General features: G+C 33.1%; 1 protein-coding gene and 1 pseudogene across 1 annotated transcript; one reads left to right on the forward strand and one right to left on the reverse strand.

The window, feature by feature from the left end:
- Positions 1 to 11,487: 11,487 nt before the first annotated feature.
- LOC113705587 (uncharacterized) lies at positions 11,488 to 16,349 on the forward strand. The gene is made up of 4 exons (XM_027227493.2): positions 11,488 to 11,714; positions 12,429 to 12,480; positions 12,809 to 12,953; positions 16,031 to 16,349. Exons 1-4 carry the CDS (start codon positions 11,612 to 11,614, stop codon positions 16,043 to 16,045), a joined length of 315 nt encoding a protein of 104 aa, XP_027083294.1. The 5' UTR covers positions 11,488 to 11,611; the 3' UTR covers positions 16,046 to 16,349.
- LOC113705586 (potassium channel KAT3-like) lies at positions 13,035 to 22,472 on the reverse strand (annotated as a pseudogene).
- Positions 22,473 to 23,192: the final 720 nt, after the last annotated feature.

A 23,192-nucleotide genomic window follows, 5' to 3' on the forward strand; every position in this document is an offset into this window, starting at 1 on the left:
AATATTTTGCTTGTGTCATCAACATGTTTTTTAAACCACTTATATATATAGATATACAATTATTTTTTATCTTACATATATCGTATCACAAAAAAGTGTTACAATAATTATTCAAAATAATCCTCTCCCAAAGACTTTTTTTTTAAAAAAAATACCAAACAAATTGCAGGAAACCAACTAACAGTAGTGGCTACATGGTAACTTATCAACAGAAAAATGAAGAGGTTTTAGGTAGACTTACTTTTGGCCAAAGAGAAAAATTAAACCATCTTAAAATATTTTTTTTTCTCCTTTAAACTTTTCGTGTCATGGTAGACAAATCATGTGATAGCCAATAAAGAACATACAATATTGAAAAATAGCACACTAAAGTGTTATGACTTAACTAATAAATTTCATATCATCTTTTTGAAGCCTTTAGGGTGCATTATTTTCTATCACATTGGATGTTAACATGTTTATTGCATGTGGCTAAACATATTATTGGCAATATATAGTTCTAGTGAATAGAACAAATGCTTGCTTTTTTGATTGTTTCCAACCAGTTCATGTAAAGTTTGACTGAGCATCACCGACTATATGCTAAGAGATTGTTTTAGGTTTAGCTGCTTAGAATGCGATGTAATTTTTTACCTTTTAGGTAGCTTGTGTCAATATAACAATTTTTTGTAATTTTATTAATGCTAGTAACATATTCTATTTTCACTTAGTACATGGAAATCATCTTATGTGTTTTATATTTGTATTTTTTTTTTTTTTGCAATTTTTACAAATCAAATTGAAGTTTTGTTAATGAATAAACGGTATGTCAACGATTTATAAAAAAGAAAAATAGTGTGTTAACTCGTCATCATATCCATATAAGAAAGTAGATATATTTGTTCGAGTGTAATACCGATGTAGACCTAATTAAAAATCTAGATTCCAAAGTTGAAGAAAGTAAAAGGATAAAGGGAAAACTCAAGTTATGAAAAAAAAAATAAAAGAATGATAAAAAAAATTCACCAATTTCTCTTATATTGTTCGTGGATTTTAGAAAGACATGGGGGGTGATTTCATTCTGATAGGGTTTTATGCCTTCAATCCTTTGTAGAATGTAGACTAATTTTTGGTGCCTTTAAAACTTTCGTTCAATTTCCATTAATTTCTCTTCAATAAAGAAACTCTTTTTAAAATATGCTTCCAATAAGTTTTTATGCTATAATATTTTCCTCTCTCTTCATTTCTGTTTTCTCCGGAGGCCTTGTTTGGATTGCGGTTTTCTATAGAAAATTTTTTTGTGTTTTCCAAGAACATATTTTTTAATCATTTTTTTATCTTACATATATTAAATTAATACAACACGGTTTTCTGCAAAATTTCCTAAAAATAACAATCGTTTCCACATCTTGTAGTGCAAACTCAATAGGAGTTTATTTGAAATAATTATCGTAACATTTCTTGTGATGTGATATATACGAGATAAAAAAAGATTGAAAATATAAAAAAATGTGTTGAAATTTTTGTTTGTGATGCAAGTAAATCATTATTATTATTTTTTCAAATCATTCCTTCCTATCCAAAGGCCTAAAACCGGTACGACAATTTTCTTACTTGATCAAACCAATTACTTCCTTTGAAAGTGATTCCTCCTTGAGTTGTCCTCTCTGACAAACAATCTAAATGCAATTCTTCAAAGCAAGCTCCGTAACGCCAATAAAATTAGTCTGTTTGTTTGACTTTAAACAGAATAGGAAATCAAACAAAAAGGACCTCTCAGACTGACAATTGCCCGGCAAATGCAACAAAAATGAGAGTCGCAATCCATCTCCTTATTTTACGTGTCATTTCTACTGGTTCTTGTTGGACATTTGTGGTAATTACATGTCTACAACGAATAACATCCACATATTTTTACCGAGGAAAACCGTGGATTGGAGATCTTTAACCTTTGTCATTTCTTTCTAATATTCAACCATGACATTTTTATCTTGCCGGCCACAAATTCGTCCAAAAAATGGCCATCCAACAAACTATTCATCCTTGTAGAAAACAAATCACTTTCACTATATTTGATATCTTGATACTTCCACCTTATTTTACAAGTAAAAAAAAAAGGCGAAAATTTTTGTCCCTATTCCTAAATAACAAAACCAAGCCATAAACCAATGGTCATCTCTTGCATGTCCAACTAAATGATGTGAAATTTTTTTTCTCTATAATTTGGTATAACGGTTTATAACATGGGCCTCATTTAACAAATGAGTTTTTTAGGTGTTTGTCTAAAATTTTACTGTAATTTTACTATAAAAATTGTAGGAAAATTTTTTTAAATGTATAAATTTTTAGATATTTGAAGTGTGTAGTTTAAAAATTTTGAATAGTTTTTTGAGATTATTATAATTAAGATTATTTAAAAACTTGTAGAAAATAAATTTGGCCAAAAACTTGTTTACCAAATAGGCCCATAATTCTTTAGTAAATTCGTTCATAGTTAAATTAAACTTTATACTATCTTGTTTTAAAGGGTACTCTAAATCTCTCTATAGTAGCAATAATAATGATCCAACTTTTTTTTGTTCCTTTTATTGTAACACAAAAAGAAAATTACATTCGGTAAGGGGTTTTTCCCCAAAAAAAAAAAAAGAAAAAAGAAAAAAGCCTGTTGAGGGGTATTTAAGGGATAGAACATATTTTGCTTTAAACTCCTCAACCGCCTTCAGAGCGAGCTAATAGGAGTAATCGTCTTGTTAGTCAACAGTCAACTCTGCAATATAACTACGAGTAACGCCGTTCACTGAGCCGTTAACGTACCAGTAATGATTTTGCTAGTCACCTTCAAGTTTCAAATGCCACGTAGGACCAGTTAACTGAACCTAACCACCGTTAAATCTTTAAATCGCCTCCAAAGCCAAAAGCGCTCTTGTGAGTTTGCTTCATCATTCTCTCTCGGTTTCTCTCCACCTGTGTGGTGTGGGCCCCCCGATTTTTGGACACTTTTTTGGTACAGTCCTCGTTTTGTCGTTTTGTGATGACTCAGCATTCATAGTCCGGTTCTATGACACGTGTACTTTTGTTACCCAAATCCCTATATAATCCAACGGCTCAAGTGACAAGATTCCTCAACGATGGCCGGTAATCGACGGTCTGCTTGACGTCAATGCTTTACCGTACGCAAGTATGAATTCCGATGACCCCATTAGGGGCCCCATGTCTGGTCCACCGCACGTGTAAATCCCTCGTGAACTTTCTTTCTAAGTATTAGTATACTATTTTTATTCCTCCTCCTCTTTTTTTTTTTTTTTTTTTTTTCTCAGGTTGATTTTTTTTTTATTGTTACTTGTTTCTTTTAAATTGAATTTTTCTATGAGATGAATAAATTGATGTACACCCAATGAGAGTGTTTACTGAGCTCGTTTGGTTAGTATTTTTAGAATTTTTTGTAAAAAATATACTGTAACAATATTGATGTATGTGAAATAAAAATATGATTAGAAAAATTTATTCATAAAAAACGTAAAAATTTTTTTATAAAAAATTACAATCCAAACAAGTCACACACATGTATATGTACATATATATATATATATATATATATATATACGTTTGTCTATAATTAAGTTTGAATTAAAACAAAGTTTGATTTTTTTTTTTTGAAGGAAAATTTGAATGATTTGTGTTATAAAACATGGCTGCAATCATTGGCTAGCATCCAATGTGAAATAGGTTATGTACAATAATAATTATCCGATATAATACAGTACACGAACATTCACTTATTTAATAGATGTGCGAGTTACAGCCATTTGTGATGATCAATAAGGGTTGGATTCTTTGTAATTAGCAGAGTAATTGCATACTTAATACAATTGGCAGACTAATTATATGATACAGCTATTAATGTCTCAAATGCGGTTGATTTGAAATTAGATGGATGGAATTGATCACGAGGCATAATTTTAATGAACAGTAAATTTTATTGTATTTTTATATGTTACGTCTTCGTTAGTGCCGATATTTAGTATCGTTACGCAATGCCATGTGTTGTGTTAATGCTTGCATGCTGTAAGTGAAATTGATAATTTAAAATATACATTGAAATCATCAACAACCAGCTTTTAAAAGAATTTACGAGGCCCACAAAAAAAATATTGAGAAATTATAATTTACTCATTTATTTTTACAATTTGTTAAATTTTTCTATCAATAAATGCAAATATATATATACATATATATAATGCTAGTATGTGTGGGTGCATGGCATAAAATCTTTATTTAAATATTAAAATTATCTTTTTATGCAAGTAGCATGCACCTAAGTCCGCTCATATAAGAAAAATCTCTACAGTAACACTATAGAAAATTTTTACACTTATTGTTCGTTTGGATTTTATAATGTTGATAATGTTCTGAAAGGTTCACGGTCATGATTGATCTATGTGTGTGTGTGTATATATATATATAAAGTTTGGATCAGCACGTCATATATATTGTTTTTACCATCACGCGTGACACTCACAAAATTTGCTCTATGTTCACTTTGTATTCAAAATAAGTTACACTCTAAAACAACGAATGTACATCTTGTGAAATTGAACCGAACCGGCAACAGTTTGTGCCCTAAATCCATTTTCCAGGAAATTACCTTTCATCTTGATGGAAGGACTTGTACACATATGACCTGCCTGCATATTTGAATTGGCTCATACAAGTTTTGTGAGAAATTGTTCCGTTAGTTATAAATTGAAGAAGAAGAGGTAAAAGTGCGCAGACAAGAATCAAATACAAATATTTATCTCGACAAAGATTGACTGCTACTAGTAATCCGATTGTCTTCTATTTTAGTGATAGAATCTAATTAAGCTGTTGAAGAGTGGGTTGCATGAAATTTCCGCTTTCAATTGTTATACAGCAACCTTTGACGTACATTTTTATTTATCTTCCTTAGATAACACATCTCAAAAAATGTTTTGAGTTTAGTTCTTTTTAAAATTAGTCTCTACAGAAATTGTTTGAAAAATGTTGTCCTCGTAAAACTATCTATAGCTTTTTTTTTTTTTTTTTTTTAAAATCGTGTAATTGCTACAAGCACTCTAATGTATAAGCGTTTTTTTTTCATTTTTTTAATAGAATTGATATTCTTTGAGAACTCCAAATGCCAAATATCTCTAGAATTTAGGCATATAAGCAACTAATTTTTCGTAGCATACGCAATAATTTACTCATGCAGTAAAATCACAATCAAATTAAGAGTCTTCGATTTTGGACTTTGTATTAGGACTTTTTTCTTTATACACATAGATTTTGTTTTATGTCCTTCCCCATCAAGGGAAATAAATTCTATGGTATGCACGCTTTAATAATTTTGGAATAAATTTTTAAAAAATACTGTGACACTTTTTATAATAAATTTGTTTGAACTGCAAATTATTTGTACAATTTCATTTATTTACATTATCAACACATTTTTCGACTACCATTTAATCTCGTATATATCACATCCAAAAACTGGTACAGTATTTTTTTTTCAAAAAATTATCTTAAATAATCTACTATCCTTACACACTTATATATAAGTAAGAAACTATCCAAACACACCAAATATTTATTTTTCTAACCAAGACAAAAGTACTAATTCTTGTAGTGCGTTTCTTTGCTTTTCATGTGAATTTCTAGCTTACACTTCTTTAGTAGACATTTTAAGTAGTGTCTCCCAATCTATGTGGTTCATACTTGACAACTGAAACGATCCATCATCATTTCTCAGTACCATTCCAAGGTTTATCATGAAAAGAAAAAATGTGAAGTTCAACGGCCATTATTTCAAGAAAAAAATAGAGTGGCCTCGGTACTCAATAAAAGCTGCAAGTTGGTGAAAAGGATTATTGACAGTAGATTGCCTTTTATTTGACGAACTTATTAAGATTATTTTTCAGTGACCAGAACCTTTTGATGATGATATCAAATCCCAAAAGTAAAGGGAGTGTAGCTCATGATCTCGAGGGAAAATTATTTATTTTGGCCACTCTTTCTTCTCTTTTGGTTGTACAAAATATGAGTTTGTCTTCAACTTTCACGTTTTTAATCCTCTAAATTCTGCTAAAAGCATAACCATTCATGACTTGTCCTTGGTTCCTACGTCCATTTACAATTTCTAAGTCTGAAAGCCCACATAAACAGCATATAGTTATACTTAACCTTAAGTTGATTTAGTACCATGGTTGGCTGATGATTTTGCTAAAAAGGAATGGTCTTTTTTTTTTTTTTTTTTTTTTTTGTCACACAGGGGTATCCCAACATTTTTGTCGGACTAATCTCCTGAGACTGTATAGAGCCCCGCCCAAAGATACACAGCAAAGTTCGAACTGATGATCTACGGAATACTATCGTATATGGTCACCGGTTGAGCTCCCTGCTGGGGGCAAGGAATGGTCTATTGGATCCTTCTTCTTTTTGAGGTAATTTGGAGCCTTCATTTTAGGCAACAAAAGGAATGGTCTATGGGATCCTTCTTCTTTTCGAGGTTATTTGAAGCCTTCATTGCAGGCAACAAAAGGAATGGTCTACTTTGACAACATGCAGCACATTATGAAAGAGTCATACCATCATGATAATCATCTGTAAAAGATTACAACTGTTAAATTTAGTGCCAAGGTCTTGCACTCGAGTTTGTCAATTCATCTTTTCCTTTATTTCACATGAGGAGTTGGGAGCCATTCAACTTCGTTTATGCTGTGACCACCACTTTGTGGAGAGTGGCAGCAGCAGAAAAACGTATGTCATTTCGTTTTCAATTTCAGAAGGCTCATGAGTTGGTGCTATGTTCATTATCTTTATTCTGATGACTAAAATGGATGGCAGAAGTTTCGATTTGGTCACCCCAGAGATGTTCTTTATTCGTAATTGTCACATAGACATTCCATAAAACAGCGCGCACACATGACAAATGTTCTTGAGGTCGCTAAGGCCTGTTTGAGTTGCAGGTGCGATTACTAAAGAAGCGCTTTTACACGCTAAAAGTATTTTCAGAGTGTTTGATAATTAATTTTTCGTAATTTAAAAAATATCATTTTTTGATAATTTAGAAGCACTTTTGTTAAAAATACATGTGTCGTAAGTGCTTCTTTACGAGTCATTGCAACCTTAAATGAGGCCTAAATGCTTTTCAGTATCTACCTATGTGAGGCTACTATCCAAGAAAATGAATTGAATATCTTAAGTTTATATTATTGTATACTTTTTTTTTTTTTTGTGATACAAAAGAGGGAAGATTGAAATTTATCCATAGCTCATAAGATGAGAGTCATTTTTGTATTGCAAATTGAATTAGCCTGCATAGTGCAAGACATCTGAGGCACATGCTAGTGCTGAGGTGGGATTTTTCTTTCTTTCCTTGTTGAATTGTGTAGCCATCACCACAATCATATTCTCTGTTTATTCTCTTATTTTAAGTGTTTGGTGTCCTTCTCTTTTTTTTTCCCCTTGATTTCTCTTTTTGACAAAGAAAACTATCCATGGTTCAATGTGGAAAGCACATGACAAGGCAAGTATAGGAGAAAGTAGAAAGGTGAATCCAAACATGAGAGACAGATAATGATGAGGGGCAAATTCAAAACCACCCCTTTGTTTTTATGTGTTAACTATGAAGGTTCCTGTTGGCTCAAATAAGACCAAATTGTTAAATGGCCTGCAAAAGTATGGGTCTATTGGTATAATGCATAAGCCCTCATGGAATTTTGTATCAAAAGATATTCAAATGTCTGAACTGTCCCTCTTGTCCCAGACAATAATACACTGCCAATTGTACTATCACAATTATCAATTGGATTCTTTAATACTAATCAACACTATTAATCTTTTCAACAGGCATTAGTTTATTAGTGCATGTTATGTCACAGAGAACGAAATATTCCAATGTCATAGAAAACCAAGAAAATTAAATAGAACCATCATATTTTTTATTTTTGTTGTTGTGAAATAGAATAGTGTAGTTATATTTATTTTAGTCCCAATTTTATGTTGTCATCATCATGGCCTCCTCGTCGAGAAGATACTGTAGTCAGTCAGATAGGTACTCTTTTTTTTTTTCCCGACAACGATAACAATTGTATAACATATTCTATTCTAATTTACAGGAAGGGGAGTCTAAGGAGACTTGTGTGTCAAGGATTAGTAGATATGCAGACCAGACTAAATCAAGGAAGTACTATAATATCACCGTAAAATTTTTTTTACTGCAGGTGAAGTTTGAACCCTCACCTACAGTTCAAGAAGGGATTTCACCGAGCTAAGTTCAGTGGTTGTAGTCAGACAAGTACTCTGCTACTGGATTGTGCGAGTGTGTGGCTTGTTATTCTTTCCTTTTCCCCCATTTTCCGCTAAAGTGTGAATGTCCGTGAGCTATGCATGTCTTCTCAATGTTGTCATATACGAATGGCCAAAGAAATGTGCATAAAAAGGCCAAACATGAGCAAAACAAGTAAATCACTTTCTTGACAAATTCGGAACGGATCAGGCCTCACAAGTTCAATCTTATCCTACTAAGATCAATTGTTGTAATTCTTATAATGTCTGATGAAATTCGTACAATTTGATCAATTTAATCGTATAAGTTGACAAATTTAAATTTACGCTCAAATTGTGATTGTATAGGTTTATATCTCAATTTATCCGTATAAATTGACAAACTTAAATTTACACTCAAAGTGTGATTGTATAAGATTATATCAAAAGTTATATGAATTATATGAACCGATTTGAACCCAAAAAAAAAAAAAAAGACTCAACTTGGTGAGGCCTTGATCCAGCGATGACACAACAAATTGGGTAACATTTTGACCTTTAAATCTACAAAGGACCGCAAAATTTAGAAGCAATCAAAGACAATAAAACTAGGATTAATTTTATATATAGTGACAGTGTATACATTATCACGATTGGATACATGATACGTATGTAAAATTTGAGTTTCAAATTCAAATTTAAATTATGTGTCATATATCTAATGGTAAAAGTGTATACACTGTGGATGTATAGAAGATTAATCCTAAAAATTAAGAAGTAATAGAAGGAAAGCGAGATAAAAAATCAAAGCAGAATCAACAGAATCAACCTTGTATTTGCAAAATTTACTACAGTAAGCTTATGATGCCTTGAATTCTTAACCATTTGATTTTGATCCCAAAACGAAAAAAGAAATAACCTAACGTTTAATAATTGTCAAGAAGATGGCGTAGGTATGAATGTGAAATTCTTGTAGGCACAGTCCACAGAGTGATAGGGATGACTAACTCACACACGTGTGCACCTTACTGTCTACACAGCTTGATAACTGTATATTCATCTTCTTAGTAATTATTTTTTTTTAACAATTTCCATCACAATTTGAGGACTCCACACATCTACACAGCTTGATAACTTTATATTTATTTCCTTAATAATTTTTTTTTTTTGCAATTTCCATCACAATTTGAGGACTCCACACATGTTATCACTGCCTGATATTGCTTATTATTTTTTTAATAGGGAAATGATGGAATTTAAAAAGCGTTGAGGGGGTAGGGGAGTAGAACGCAGAGTCCATTACTGCCTCCTTCTTTATTCTTATTCTAATTTTTGCAGTTTTGAAAGTCATTTATCCCCCCATCGGTTGGATTCTTTGGTATTAATCCTGCTAGTTAGGTCCTCTGTCTACGGTGTAATTGGAGTTCAATAGTTGGATATCTCACTTAGGCCAACTTGAGCCCGGTCCATTAAGCCTTAAGATCTCAATTAGAACGTCTATATAAATATTAGGTAGAAGGTACACCACATGCACTATTTGGTGAATTACGGTGTGTTTGACAAAATTGAAGTTTGAAAATTGAAATTCGAAATTTGAATTCATTAACATATTGAATTGTTAAGTATTAAATCTAATAGATTAGAGTATATATCACATTCAGTAATAAGTGAATAACTTATTACTTAATTTTGGGAACAAGTTTTGTCTAAGAAATTCAGTACTACTTAATCAATTCAGATTTTCAATGTTTGATTATCAAATGTGCCTGAACATGTTAAGATCTGAATCCATTATATTTAAATGTTGAATTAGGTTATCAAACAAGTCCCAGTGGTTTAGCATCAATCCAAATCCACCAAGTAGGAATGCAAATACTCTCAATTTGCAAATAGGAATGCATTGTTTCCAAACTCACCAAACATGTTTAAATTATGTTTAGTTGAAGCCCTAATGTATGCATAGTCAATAGAACATTGTAAATTTAAATTCTGCCTCTAATTGACCAAAAAAAAAAAAAAAATTCATCGAGTACAAGAGTGAACTATTTTTTGTCTGATATTCACTAGACAAAAGAATGACATGTCACGTGGTGCATATAGTATCTAATCAATACCAAATTTTATGCCACAATAAATCTTTACAAAAATCATATTACTCATCCCAAGTCAAATTTAAGATGATGTTTAATTTGACATGAGTAGGGGAAGGTTAAAAAATGGGATATTAAAATTTTGAGCTTTGGCAATACTATTGTGTCTTGCTTTTTATTATTTTTTTTGGTCGATACGGTGGACTTACAATTTTTTGTATTTTTTATGCTACGAAAAGAGGAGAACCTGAACAGGTCAGGAGAAATCGGAGGGGACTAAACCATCTACCGGCTCAGACGAGTATACAACGCACTCGTCTGGAAGCCACTCGAAGTGGCTTCCCACATATTGTGTGTTGCTAGTTGATTCTACTGTGACCATCTTGTTCATACAAACTCAAGACTGATTTCAGCTTCGGACTAGCTTGCTCAACAACTTTAATTTTGTTTTAGCTATGCTTTTTCCATTTCTTACTCTGGTCAAGGTTGAGAAATATGCTTCCATTAAACTTAAGTTTTACACCATTTCTACTCACCAAAATTGGTTTCATCTAAATTGGTTCAATCTAAATTGACACAGTGATAGAAGGAATTTGGGATGGTCAAATTGCAGCTTGCAACTCAAAACTTTCCATGGCGGTGATTGAGATCTCCTAACCCTTCATATACACCAAAAAAAAAAAAGAAGAATAAATTTTTTATATACTGATAGTGTACATAATATCACTATTTAATCTATGACACGTGTAAAAGTTAAATTTTAAATTCAACTTTTGCATAATTGTTATTCATTCAAAACTGACAACATATACATTACACTGTCAGTGTATAGAAAATTAACCCTTAGTGTAATTGCAAAATCATGAATGGAAACCTGCCAGTTTACTATCTTTATGTTATTAAATTCCCAAATGACATCCACATTTTCTTATCATGATAGATACTTCATTCAAAAAATTTCATCTCGAGTTCGTTTTGAGCTACATATTAGTTCTCCCATTTCGTACCTTATTAACTTTTCGTAGGCCAGTCCAATGGACCAAACCCAATAGAAACCCCCGGCCCAATTCAAACTAGCATAAAAATTTGAAAGAAACAAAGAATTTACACGTCATCAACTCTCCAGATACCGAAAGCCTATAAATACAGAAATCGAAAATTCAAACTGCGCGCGGTTAGTTATTCGTTCTCGCAATTTCTCCTCTACTAGCTCTGTCTCTCTCGGCTCTGTGCGTGTGTGTGTGTTTTTCCCATCTGCAATGGCGGATGCGACGTCGTCTTCACCATCACGATCTCCGGCGAATGCTGAGCTGGCTCTTCCACGTTCCGACGTTGAATCTCAGCTCTCCTCTCTCCTTTACGGTTCGTGTTGTACAATATTCTCGAACTTTAATTTCACAAATTCAAGTAGGAAATGCCGGCGAATATTCTCATTTTTTCCCTCGAATTATCCACAATTATTTGCAGTTTTGTGCTTTTATCGGCTACGTTTTTCAGCTAGTTTTTTATCATAAGGCGACAGAAGAATTTATACGCATTATCTCTATTCAAATTTTATAACTACGGAATTTGAACAAGCCTATTTAGCTAAATCTCAGACATTACTGCCAGAAAATTAATTACAAAAATTTAACTTTCGAATTTCGTTATGCGTTTTTAAAGTAATATAGTAACAATTATTATCTAGGATTATTCATGACTTTTTGTCACTAAGGATGCTGGAACGGTTCTTACGTTGTATTCAATCTCAATTACGTCTAGTATTCACAAAGCATTCATCTGTTTAGTCAGTTTATTACAATCTTTAAGCTCATTTTAACAAATGCTAGTAGTATTGTACTCTGAGTACTTACTTTTTGGTACCTAGAATTTAATTGGGAAGGTGTAAAAGATTTACAACAGAATCGTATTATTCTTGGTCCAATTGAGGAGAAAATGAGCATTGATTGTTCAATAGTGCTCTATGTTCGCTTACATTTTTGACAGAAGTTTATGACATAATCCTTTCGAGGAAAAAAATTGTTCATCTGTTTCTGCTGACTGCAACGCTGAGATTGTATTCTACACAAAATGCAGATCTTTCCCACCGGGTACAAGCTGCTATGGAGGATATGCTTAAGATGATAAAGTGAGCTGACTGTACTCCTAGTTAAAAAGCCTTTGGTTCACATGCATGATGTAATTTTTTCAAATGTTGATTTGATTTAGCTTTGGTGACTCTCTTAAACTGAGTAAATGAGTGCTATTTCTGTAAGTTACATCTTTTTTTAATCAACCCTTCGATAATACTCCCCTGTTTGCTTTTTCCTGTGCTACTCTTATTTTCTTAGTTTTCTTTGTTACCGGTGAGATTGGTAAACAGTTAAAAAGCTTTTTGTGTTTGTCAATTCAAAGTATCCTTTTGTTAGGTTGTCGTCATTTTCTTCAGCTTAACTTGTGAACATGAATTCCTACAGTGAAATAGATCAGAATTCTTCTGATGTAATGGATGACATAAAGAACTGCATGGACTTTGCTCTTGAGAGGAAAAGAACCTTAGATGAAGAGAAAGAGCATTATCAGAAAGCTGCCTATACTGTTATAAGCATGCTGAATAACCAGGTGATCAGCTAAGGGTTTAAGGTTTGATTTTGACCGCACTATTCAAATTCTTAGGTTTAAGTTCTTACTAATACAACTGCATATAGGAAGGTAGGGATATACATATGTTAAAAATAATTCTCAGTACTTGAACTTGAATAATTTTTTAAAGATATGTAATAAAACTTTGCCAACAAAATATGATTTTGCATGGTCTGCATGGTCGTATCTGCTCAACACGGCTGCTCTATAAAATGTACAAGTGGTCATTTTCTCTTAAAGCGTTCAAATTTTCCACTTGAGAACCATCTGCCATGAGAATTGCAGTTCCTCGTTTCCCCAACCGTTTTTCTGCACTTATGAATTAGAGTTACATAAGACACACAAAAATTCTGTTTATGAGTCTAATCTATCCAATTTGACCTTGAACCATTAATCAGGTAAAATCATATTTACATGTATTCATAGTAACATAAAGAGAAGTGGATTTATAGCCCCATTTTAGAAAATTTTTAAAGAATGTTGAGGACTCTCTTGTTCCAACAATAAGAAATCTCCCTTTGAACTTTTGGTTAAATGGTTTAAACCTTTCTTAGTTGCAGCAAGAATGTGGAGGACTTTTGCACGTAATGCTGAATCTCAAGAATTTTATCTCCAAAAAAATCTGTGTCCCTCTGCATGTTGTATTAATATTTTCTTGGAGGAGTGCTCACCTGCTAATCTTAGAAGATCTTCTATTGTATCAGGAAGATGGATCAGTTTTCCAGGACTTTCTCCTTCAGTTAGTTTTTCATTTGGGTGATGTCCATGGATTATTATTCTTGTAGGCAACACATCGGAAAATGTATATGCTGTGGAGGTTCCTGCAAGAAGATTAAAAAAATTTAGCATGAGAGGTTGAACATGATAAAATAGAAGATCTAGAATTTACCTTTTTGGTGTTATCAAGGATATTAAGTTTTTTTAAGTTTAAAGTGACAATGACTAAGGATCTAGAGTGAGATTACTAGTCTTAAGAGTAACATTCCCTTTAGACCATCAGATGAACTCAAAGTTGACAAAAACACCACCAAGATAGTTACCACTAACATCCAAATCAAACATAAGAAAAGCAAAGGGAAAGAGTGTGTTAAGTAATTGTATTGGCCAATAACAAAAATTCTGTTAGCTGATTTATCCAATTGAATTGACTGATGGTCATCAAAACTTCTATTTTGAGAACTATTTCTCTGCAAATTCTGAAGGAGTGCTTATTTAGTGTAATCTACATCCAGTTGTCATTTAAGTATGTGCTGTGCATTTGCTTTGTTCTTGTAATTCTTAAGGAAGGTGCGAAATTACTTCTTGCTTCTTCATCAGCTGCATGGTGCTCTAATTCCTCCACTGCTGCTGTATCCTGCAAGAGGAAAATGTTATAGTATATGGCTTTGATTCCTTTTCTTCGAAAGTCAACAGACTGTAGAAGAATGATGTCTTACAAAACTTGTTTTCTTTACTGTTTGAAGGAAATATGTTTGCATGTTTGCTTTGTGGTTTTATGGGGTGAGTTCATTGCTCAAACCTTTTGCCAAGTTCATTTATTCCTTATGTTTATGCAAGCAAAACTTTTAAGATGAGCATGTTGAAGTGCTGAAATGAATTTCATTTTCTCAATTAAAATATTGGGGAGTGTAGCATTTTCATGTAAAATGGGTATTTTTTCATTTTATACTGACTTGTTGGGGAAACAACGGTAGAGAAGGCAGAAAGCTTGCATGTAATTTCTCCTTATTGGGGTGAGCCTAACCTCATAGCTTTTTCATTTACTAGAGCAAAGCCCATATAGGATCAATTAAAGGTTTTTTTATTGATCCAGGGCATAAAACTCCGGTGTTATGTCAGTCTAACCTCAGGTTCTATATCAGTTAATTTTCTGAAATTTAATACCCAAATAATAATGGTCAGTGTGCAAATCAACTTTAACATAAGTCCACTTGTATTGTAAGTCCTGGTTTTGTTGCATGCATATGCAATGAGATGTATAACCAATTTTGACTCATGAAATTGAACTTTGTTGAGAATAAGGGATTTCTTTCACGGTGCAAGAGCATCAACGGATTAAATGTCCACAACGGTTGAATTAAGTCATTTTAACAACAGTAGAAAGATGTCCTGACAGACATACAGGACATGCATTGGATTTCATTATCAAAAAGAAGAAATACCTCTGTTCTTAAGTCTCCAAGGAATTCTGTTACCAGTGGTATCTCTTCCAGCTCCTCCTTTTTTAACCCTTTCAAATGCTGAAATTGATAATGCCATTTATGACATGTACTAATGTTTTTTGAAAAATGAAAACCTAGAAAGCAGTAAATGAACTTCGTTAAAAGCAATGATATAAAGAAAATTTTCTGCAGTTTTATCGCAAAAGAAAATTGGCTGAAGTACTAGTGCATTGACTTTTATTAAAGCAATGAACTACTTGAGAGTCTGAGGACACTAAAAATTAGAAAGGATGGAAAACTTGTGGAGAATTAACCTGAAGGAAGTTGGAGAGCATTATTTTTCCATCTTCATTAAACGGCTGCAGCAATTGCTTGAAGTTATGATGGCTGATCCGTATAACCTGAGACAGCCTCCTAGTTCTGACTGTGAAAGGTTGAGGGACATTAAAAATTACCCCTATTTCCCCAAACATATCAGGAGGCCCTGTCTTCGACAGGAACTGAAACAATTCAAAGTTTAAATGTGTCAATGGTAAAAGATAATGATCCGAATTCACAAAGCTTAGTTGACTAGGGAAAGTAATAAAAACATATTAGGTGGTTGTTTTAGCCTTCCCTATTTTAGGTTTGCTGCATTTTGATGTCAAAAGTCTGATGCTTATTCCTAGAAAGTCTGCGCACATATACTGTGATTTCCCTGACCAATTTCTTGTAATTAGATGTCATGTACCTGATGTTTCTAAAGGTAATATCCAATGCATATTTAGCACACTGATATGTACTTAGACCTGGGGTGCTTTCTACTTTCCAGAAATTGCTATATCCTTCTGATGAACTTCCAAGAACAGCCTCTTAATTCTGATTTTTGTTTCAATGCACAATTTTTGGGGACAGTTTGCTGAAGGCTAGGATGAAGAAACACCAGTTCATGGAGGAATTATCCTAAATGATACTGAATGCCTATCCTGGAATGAGACTCCCACTCGTTACAAACTCTGGCAGTCTTCTTAGTATTGGTATTCTAGATTCATGGTATGTAGAGTTTATTTGAACTTCTTTCATTTGTCAAGAAAAGGCACAGATCTGCTATTATTTTTTTTCTGTTCAGTATACATGTTTAATTTGTACTGATGCTGAGTGAAGATAATTCTCTTAAGTGAAGAGTGCTTGGGTGATGAAATGTTCTGATCCCCATAAGCTGCCAAATGTTTCAAGTTTTACTCTCTCATTTCTTTGTGCTGTAGCCTTTATATGTTGATTTAGCTATGCATCTATTTTCATGATTCCGCCCATGAGATTCATATAATTGAGAGCTTTCTGAGAAATCTGGAATGAAGTAACAGGCATTCTTTACATTGTCCATCTGTCTGCTGCCATTATAATCTTACACGAAACACACTAGTTATCCACGACATCCCTGACTTTAGGGTTAAACACTTGTAAAGTGTTGCTTAAGATCAGATATCTCTCAAGTATCTTTAGGACTGATAATAAATTTAAAACTCAAGGTAAAGTGCTTCACAATTTAGTTAACTTACAATATCGGTATAGCGTTTAATTGACAACAGAAAAATTGCATATTCTTATCTATCGTTATTCTGTGTTGAAATTGACCTTATTGCTGAATCTACATTAAATGATTGAATATCATAGTTCCCAAAGGCATTCTCCACAATCGGCATGCCTTCATATTTAAATCCCAGTAATAGTCTGAAGTTTTCTCAGCATTAGGTTTGCCATCACAATCCACTGAAGGAAGCACAATTAATTACATTCTCTTCAATTTCAATATACTGTTCCTTATTCTCTATCTTTGATATAATATCACTCTTATGCTGTTTTATGAGTTTATTATCCACTCTTAGTTCTTCAATTATCATTTATAATTCATCGGCATAAAGGATAAGATTTTGTGAACTTCAAAAAACGAAAAGTACCTGCTCCATGCCATTTTTGTATGTTATCACGTCCTGCAACTTGCAGCAGTTAGAATGTGCATGTCAAACAAGTCAGATCATGAATATAGCATCATTAAAGAGATAATATACCACAGCTCCGGATACAATAATGTAGAAATCTGTTGATATTTCATTTTGTATAATAATATCAACTTTTGGTGGAAAATACTCTGCTTTCATCTCTGGGACCTGTGACGAGAAAACCATAGGTCATACTTGAGTAAAGTATTCCTTTGTGTCTTTGTTTGAATTTATGTTTAGGCTAAGATATCAGAACTTCCCTTAGGAATGCCCCCAAGAAATCAATACATTGTGAGTTGGAAATAGGATTTTAGTAGTTGGGACAAGTGGAGTTGTTATTACCAGCTGAACAATAAAGTCTTCAGAGACTCCTTTGAAAAGGTAAGTACTTTCCACAGTTTTTCGGAAAAGATGCTGGGCGATGCTAGATCTTATTGCCTTGGGCAGATCTTCTATTACTTCTTCTTGCTGTAATTCCGCGGTCTTGAATTTCAGCGTAACATGTGCCAGCATTTGATCTTTCAAGCTTTCTGGTAGTCGATTCTTGCTTGCATATCGCAGGATCTCATTGATAGCATCCCTCTGCAATTCGGAAACATAATGCAGGTTTTTGGCTGGGGGGGGGGGGTTTATTAGGTCATATGCTCTTAATGAAATCATAATGGATGGTCAGGGACAGGAAGTTGTTACCATGGCAAAGGTTCGGACAGCACTGTGGACAATAAGATTTGTCATGTTGCCAATTAGGTATGCTGTGAGGCCAATGTTAAAAAGCATGTACAACATGTTGAAAATCTTTTCTCCTGTATTCACTGCGTGCAAATCTCCATAGCCAACAGTTGTGAGAGTGACAATGGACCAATACATGGAACAAGTGTATCCCAACCACACACTTCTGTCTTGAAAATTAGGAATCAAAGAACCAATCCATGTATCATCTGCCACATGATGATGTGTTGCCAGCCAGTAGTAGAAGCAACCAGCTGAGTGCACCGCAAATAAGGTCACCTGGGATCAAGAGTAAGAGGAATTACATAAGACCATACCTTTGCTTGCTTAAAGTAGTATATATATATATGCATTTGAATTTCACCCGCTCGTGATTTAGATCAATTTAAACTCACAAAATAGTTTCGGATGGGTAAAAAGAAAATGTAGGTATGTTTGTAACGAGATAGAGGGTAATTAGCAAGTTTCTTATTCCATAAAGGTTTAACTTGTGCTTTTATTTGTCGCATAAGCTTGAACATAAGCCTGGATTAATGCTAATTACATGACAGCTAATCTTTGGAAAAAGTTGCACAAGCTTACACATATTAGTTTCGAGTATCTTGTCCAGAAGTAGCTGAAGCGAGTGTCCTTCTCTAGCCTGGAACCAAAGATAACTCAAAAATTGTTAAAATTGGATAGCTAATCATGGAAGTGTGTTCTATGTGTAATTGCTATCCTTATTGCTGTTTTTTCAAGATCTAGATGCCCACTTTTTTCAATTTATGTTGTGTTAAACTTCTTTTCCTGATGTAGGACTAATGTCTATAGATTTTAAGGATAAAATTTTACTCCCTCCATCCCACTTTAACATACTTTTTTTTTCCATCTGTTCCAAATTATAACCCACTTTTCAATTGAAAAATGTAGTTAATTTATAATTTCTCTAAAATGCTCCTATTTGATATAGGTTGTTATTGAATATAACCTAACTTATTTAATGAAAAGCTAATTAGTCATACTCTATTTAATGTAAGGGTATTTTAGGAAGATAGTAAGTTATATTTATTCTTCCAATAAAATTAACTAATTTTCTTAAGTTGTGTAAAAAAATCAAGCATATTAAAGTGAGTGGGATGGGGCGAGTACTTCTTACTCCAAATTTTTTAGGCTATACCATGAAAAACTTCGCCAATGGCTGGCTAAGCATAGAGTTGACGAAAATTGATTGACCCCTGGATCGAACACTTTCCTTGGTATTGATTTGATGCTACTTTCTTTTAACTCTTTGCTTCTGTTAGCTTATATTAATGGTACCTGGAGAAAAGTTCGCTAACACGTCTAAGTCGCCATAGCCTGAGCAAGTTGAGGAACCCAAAGACTTGTCCGTAATGCCTTTTTCCAGTGAAGATTTGGTAGATAACCTGAAATGGCAGCGTAGAAGCTACGTCCATGGGAAACCATAAATGTTTGACATACCTAATAAATAAATCCAGAGGAGTCAAAAACCAAAAGAATACAAGCTATTGCTTATATGTGAGAACAAAAAATTATGAATTCTATTAATGCATTTTCATATTTTAGATATTTAAAGAAAGGCAAACCAAGAAAGACTCCAGGTACATATAAAAAACAACCACAAACATACAAAAAATAAAAAATAAAATCTACACCATTTTTTTCTTCTATCTATTACCACCATCCCTACCCACCATCATCACCACCCCCCTCTTTCTCCTTTTTCCTCTCCCTCCCTCTTCCTCCTCCTCTTCTCCCTTCCCCTTCTCCTTCTCTTTCCCACCACACCCCATCCCTCCCCTGCCCTCCCAAATCTAGCCTCGACTAGAGGCTATGATCTAGTCACGATGTCATGATCAGAGGCCTTGAGGAAGATCCGGGGGGGGGGGCAAGGAGAGGGGTGAGGCATGGTGGGGAAAGGGAGGAGGGGGAAGAAGAAAGAGAGGGAGGGGGGAAGAGGGAGGAGATGGTAGCAGTGATGGGTGATCATGGTAATTTTTAAAAAATATCACAAAAATTTTTGAACATTAAAATTACCCCAAAATATATCCCAAAACACCTCCAAAAATATCACAAAAAGTATTTACAATAATTTTTTTCGTATATAACGTTACAGTAAAATATTTCAAAAATATCCCCAAAAACAACTAATTCAAACGGAGCCGGATTGTATGAATGTGGTGTTTTTGGAGTTATTTTTGTTTATGTATTACTGTAGTATTGTATATGAAAATCTTGTTTTTCAAAAAATAAAGAATCCAAACGGAGCCAAATAAAATAAAATGACATAAAAACTTATAAAATATTGTAGAAGACGAAATTGTTCCTTTATGTATTATAGCTTTCTCTAATTTGTCTTTTCAATTCAATTAGTTTTCTCTACTCTTAAGTTAGTGTTAATTTATTATACAACTAATAACGGAGAAAATTCATAATAGCAATGATTTTGTAGAATGCCGTGTGAGTATGAATTATTTGGTAGTGACTGAGTAAAGTATTAGATTTCATGGTTTGGAGTTGTCTATTATTTTTGGCTTAGTTCATCGTTATTATTGTTTTTACAACTTGAAACAACATTAGAGTTTTTTTTTTCATATAAATTTAAAATTTTGTTGTCAGGAGTGTAGAGGTCTTCATAAAAATAATGTAAAATAATCACTACACTATACCTTGAGAGTAATTTTGCTATTTAAAAATTGTTAGACAATCTAGATTATGGATATATATATATATATATATATATATATATATATATATATATATATGTCATTTTCAACAATTGTGAATAAATGCATGTGGAATGTGTGGAACCTTTTTTCGGACTGCTACTATCATTTGCCTTAAAGAAACTGGAAGCAGCAAAACGCCATATTCCCTTGGCCAAAAATTTTTAAGTTTACAATCATTAACAAAAAATACAAAATCAAAACTTCCCTTATCATATAAGCGAAAATCTTCAAACTTGAAATTTCCAAGACTAGTATCAATGTCCTTTTTCTTGTTCCAATGAGTAACAATTCTAGTAATATATGTTTTTGCCTTCAAACCCAGATTTTATTATATATATATAAGTATATATATATGACTTATAATCGAGAATATAGAAATTCATATACACAAGTATGAGCTATCCTATGCTACAAACACTTGGCATTACCTATAACTTGACTTCATTGTATGAGACATGCATGTAAATGCCTAGAGGTCCTGTGTGAAAATACACAATTTCTTGTATCAAAGGTGCAATTTTTTCGAAATTTTAACTATCAACCGTCCTAGTTATCCCGAGAAGCCCAAACGTCCAACTGAAGTAAGATATCAGTTTTGATATTTTTAGTTACCGCACCTTTATCTGAATCATTAGTTTTTTTTTTCTTTGTATTCTTCTAAAAAAAAAATAAACAGGGAAATGCAGTAATATTATACATGTACCTCATGGCTATTTTCTTGTGATCATCAACGAGCAAGTAGGTGGATTTGTCCAAGTAAGCCACGAAGAAAGTAAGAACGATATCAATACATCAACAACTAAGTCAACTGGCAACAGTGAGGCGGTGGCCACCTTCTTGAACGCTAGCTCGAATGGAGATGACCAGGCTGAGTAAACCACCAAAACTACAAGAAATGCTTGCCACCACCTATATACAATTGATCCAAGATTTAGCAAATTATGGTTTTAACCTTTGTCACTTGATTTTAGTGTTCTTGATCATTCTCACACAACAAAAAGGTGTTCTTAATCATTCATTTACATTTCATACAGTCCAAACTGCACTCTGTTTTATATAGGATGTGATTATGGCCTTGTTATCACAACTTTATATATATATACACACACACTCACACACACCTTTATCCTTCATTGCATTCACAAGATCTCCCTGAATATTAAATTGTATAACTAAAATGAAAAGTAGCACTCATTATATCTTTTTTGTATGAAGTGAAAATATCGAGATAGTGTAAACATGATATGCCAATTAGTAATTTTCTTTTTTATATGGTCCTTAAGTATGTCTAATATGTTTGAATAGGACAAATCAAGCTCATAGTTTTATTTGTGCAATAATTAGCGAGAAACAACACTAAGTTCAAAAGAATTCGATCCCCATGCCAAGAAAATATTGGATTGCAATTTTTCTCCAAAAAAAATTTTAAGTTTTTCATGATACATTTTTTAATCATCTTTTTAACTCACATATATCAAATCGCTACAGTATATTTTTCAATAAAAACTCCAAAAAATAACAATTCAAACGGGCTCTAACTCTTCTGCTTTTGACATCGAAGACTAGTTTGAAGGAAAAGAAAAAAAAAATGGAAAAAGAAAGAACTCACCGGTATCTACGGTCATATGGGGCAATAACGAATTTATTGAGCTGCAAAGATCCTTCACCAACGACAGTTCCAAAAGCTGGCAGCAGACTACTTGACACTGAGGCTAAGTTCCTTATTTGACCGCTTGAATGTCGCCGGTACAACAACGGCACGGGTGACTTCGCAGAATGTAACGTTGTTGTGGTCGTCGACATCTTTCTTTATTGCTATGACCCTCAGAGGGAGAGAGAAGAAGATGGTGGAAGGGCGGAGGAGGAGGAGAACACAACTTCGTTGTTTCTATGCATAATTGCTTCACCATATTGTTATCTTATATAGAAGTTAAGATGTCAATACATATGAATGGTTTAGTGTATTAAAATATTGCAATTTGCCTTGTCAAAATAATCAAGAAACATATATAGTTGACAAATATGTGTGTGAATCGACATTAATGCATGGTAACATAGATTGACAAATATTAGTTGCCTTGTCACTGTATTTGACTTTTGAGGTATCCTTTGGTGTCTAAATTTGTATTTATGCAATTTTATGGTTAGAGTATCCTGAAAATATGGTTAAGAAGTATAGATTTTTATTTTTATTCTTACTTCTTATATATGTATGTTGAACTCTTCACCAAAATGAAGTCTTTTTTTTTTTTTTTTTTCTTTGTGAAAAGAATTTTTAGCACACACAAACTTGAGAAGAGTACTTCATGCATGTAACCCAAAAAGTGCCTTAGAAGATAACCTCTTAGAAGTGGATTTTTTTTTTTTAAAAAAAAAAATTCCCACAAAGAAATTATTTCATGGTATGGTAGAAATATTTAGGTACTTATTTTTTTTCCTTAACATTAGAATTTATAAGTTACTAACTTGAGGTGACACATTTTTTCAGTTAACATGAGCAATACTTTAGGGATGATGCAAGAAATAGGAACAAGAAATAGAAATAGATACATAGATACACACAAAACCAAACTCACCTTGCTTGTCAAAAAATAGTTCAATTATTGACTACAGTTTTTCAAA

Source organism: Coffea arabica, chromosome 8c (genome assembly GCF_036785885.1).
Source record: "Coffea arabica cultivar ET-39 chromosome 8c, Coffea Arabica ET-39 HiFi, whole genome shotgun sequence".
NCBI classification, from domain to species: domain Eukaryota; kingdom Viridiplantae; phylum Streptophyta; class Magnoliopsida; order Gentianales; family Rubiaceae; genus Coffea; species Coffea arabica.